At 39.0% G+C, this 1,978-nt stretch overlaps 1 protein-coding gene across 1 annotated transcript in view; it reads right to left on the reverse strand.

Moving 5' to 3' along the window:
* The window catches only part of LOC103132984 (homeobox protein Mohawk-like), a 3,078-nt gene extending 1,136 nt beyond the window's left edge, over positions 1–1,942 (reverse strand). The window contains exon 1 of the mRNA XM_007544733.2: positions 1,531–1,942. Within this exon, the coding sequence (XP_007544795.2) occupies positions 1,531–1,706 (176 nt within the window). The 5' untranslated portion in view covers positions 1,707–1,942. The remainder of the gene's footprint in view (positions 1–1,530) is intronic.
* Positions 1,943–1,978: the final 36 nt, after the last annotated feature.

Consider the following 1,978-nt stretch of genomic DNA (forward strand, 5'->3'; position numbering starts at 1 on the left):
CCAGTTTCCTGCAGCTGATGATTAAATAACCTTTTATTGACTTTGGTCAATAAAAGGTCAATATTGTGCTATATTGAATTTATCTCAATTTAGTACAACAGGCAGCCTATATACATATATACGGGCCTATGTAGTATTGCCACTGATGACTGGTGATGTCTCCATCTAGTGGACTACGAATTTGCGCAAAATTTCGCAAACGTACTCACTAAAGACCTAAATATGTATCCTTTTGATAAATCTCTACCTAATTATTCAGTTTGACAGAAAAATAGTTTTGTATGAAACTGTAAAAACAAATTCAGTCGATGAGACAGAACATGCTCAGGGGAACTTCGGTTAACGCCGCTGTGTTAATGTGAGGCTGGTCGGTTTGGATTAATCTGGTTTTAATAATAATAATGCCTAAATGATTTTAATTTAAAGGAGGATGAAAAAATAATACAGTAATATGTCATTTACAGGTACAGTTACAGTCTCCAACACAGCATTTTGATTTAACAGTTTAATAAAAACGTTTTTTTTTTCCTCCATTTGGAATTACGCTCGGGACTGAATACTGGCCTGTTTTTTTTTTGTTTGTTTGTTTGTTTGTTTGTTTTTTGTTGTTTGTTTCCAGATCAAATTAATCTTATTTGATATTTTAAATATACATTTTTAAATTTTAATATTTTTTTTTGTATTTTACATATTTTATTTGAACATATATATTCAGGGTTTCATCCTGTATATTTACATCATTCTGGAGGCGCCCTTTACACAATACATACTTTTCAGCAAAGTTTTGTTTACATTTTTACGGTTAGATGCTAAATATTCAAAACCTTACTTTTGAATAGATAAAATGGTTTCTGTGAAAAGAAAACAAATACTTGGATTCGCAGATAAATCAAATAATTAGATAACAGATTCATGAAATAACTTGTCTTTAGGCGCGGATCTAACTCGTGTCTCTGGAGCAACGAGCTACTGAACAAATATCAGCTGCGTCTTAATTCTAACCTTAATTCTGATCACAGCTTTAATGGTCATTAGATCAGCAGCAGTCTAGAAAAAGGTTTATTATTGTTCTTCATCACAACCTCAGGACGAAAATATTTAGAAACTACAGTCTGAACGGAGACACTTAAAATCATTTTAGCCAAATTTGGAGCAAATGCGTATTTACGCACGACAACAGAAAAACGTCCATCATGTTCATTATTTTATTAATACATGCACACGATAAAAACTCTGCTGAGCTACTGCTGATGGAGTTTAATAATATTTCTACTTGAAATCTAAACCCATATCAGTCTTTAAGTCTCTGGTTTAGATGTTTCATTTGCGGCGCTTATTTGCGCAAAACCCGAAGATTTAATCCCTGAGATCTGAAGAGAGTTTTTCTCCGTTTCTCGCTCAGCTAACGAGTGACCAGCAGGTTGACCAGGCTGTCAGATTTCCCCCCCGTGGGTTCCTTCACCCACTAAGCCGACCCACATCCACGCATGCTGAGCAGCAGCTTCTACCAGAACAGAGAGCCTCACATACCCGCTCCGCCTGTGTCTGGCCGCCTGGCTGTCTCTGATGGCCGGGCTGCTGCAGAGGAGGTCTGGATGTTGGCCGTCGATGACCTCCAGGTAATTTCTGCTGCTCATTTCCACTTCCTTCGCCTTCTCCTCAAACAGGACCTGACTGCTCAGCTTGTTAAACACAACGGTGTTCATCTTTGGCCGCTCGGTCCGCAGATCTCTCTGCTGCGCTCAAATCCAAAAGGTTCGTGGAGGAAAAGTGTCCCCGCGTCTCTCCTGCGGAAGAATAGATGACATTTAGTTTGAGGATCATATGAACTAAATCCTTCATCTAAACTCCTCCACATCCAGCAGCTTCAGAGTTAAAGGCGAGCGGAGCCGCGGCGCTCTGACTCCACTTCAGTGTCTCTCTGGAAACAATCACAACCTGTTTGCTTCATTCAGAGTCTCCTCCCGCTTCTAACGCG

This window comes from Poecilia formosa, unplaced genomic scaffold (assembly GCF_000485575.1).
Source record: "Poecilia formosa unplaced genomic scaffold, Poecilia_formosa-5.1.2 Scaffold1811, whole genome shotgun sequence".
Lineage (NCBI taxonomy): Eukaryota > Metazoa > Chordata > Actinopteri > Cyprinodontiformes > Poeciliidae > Poecilia > Poecilia formosa.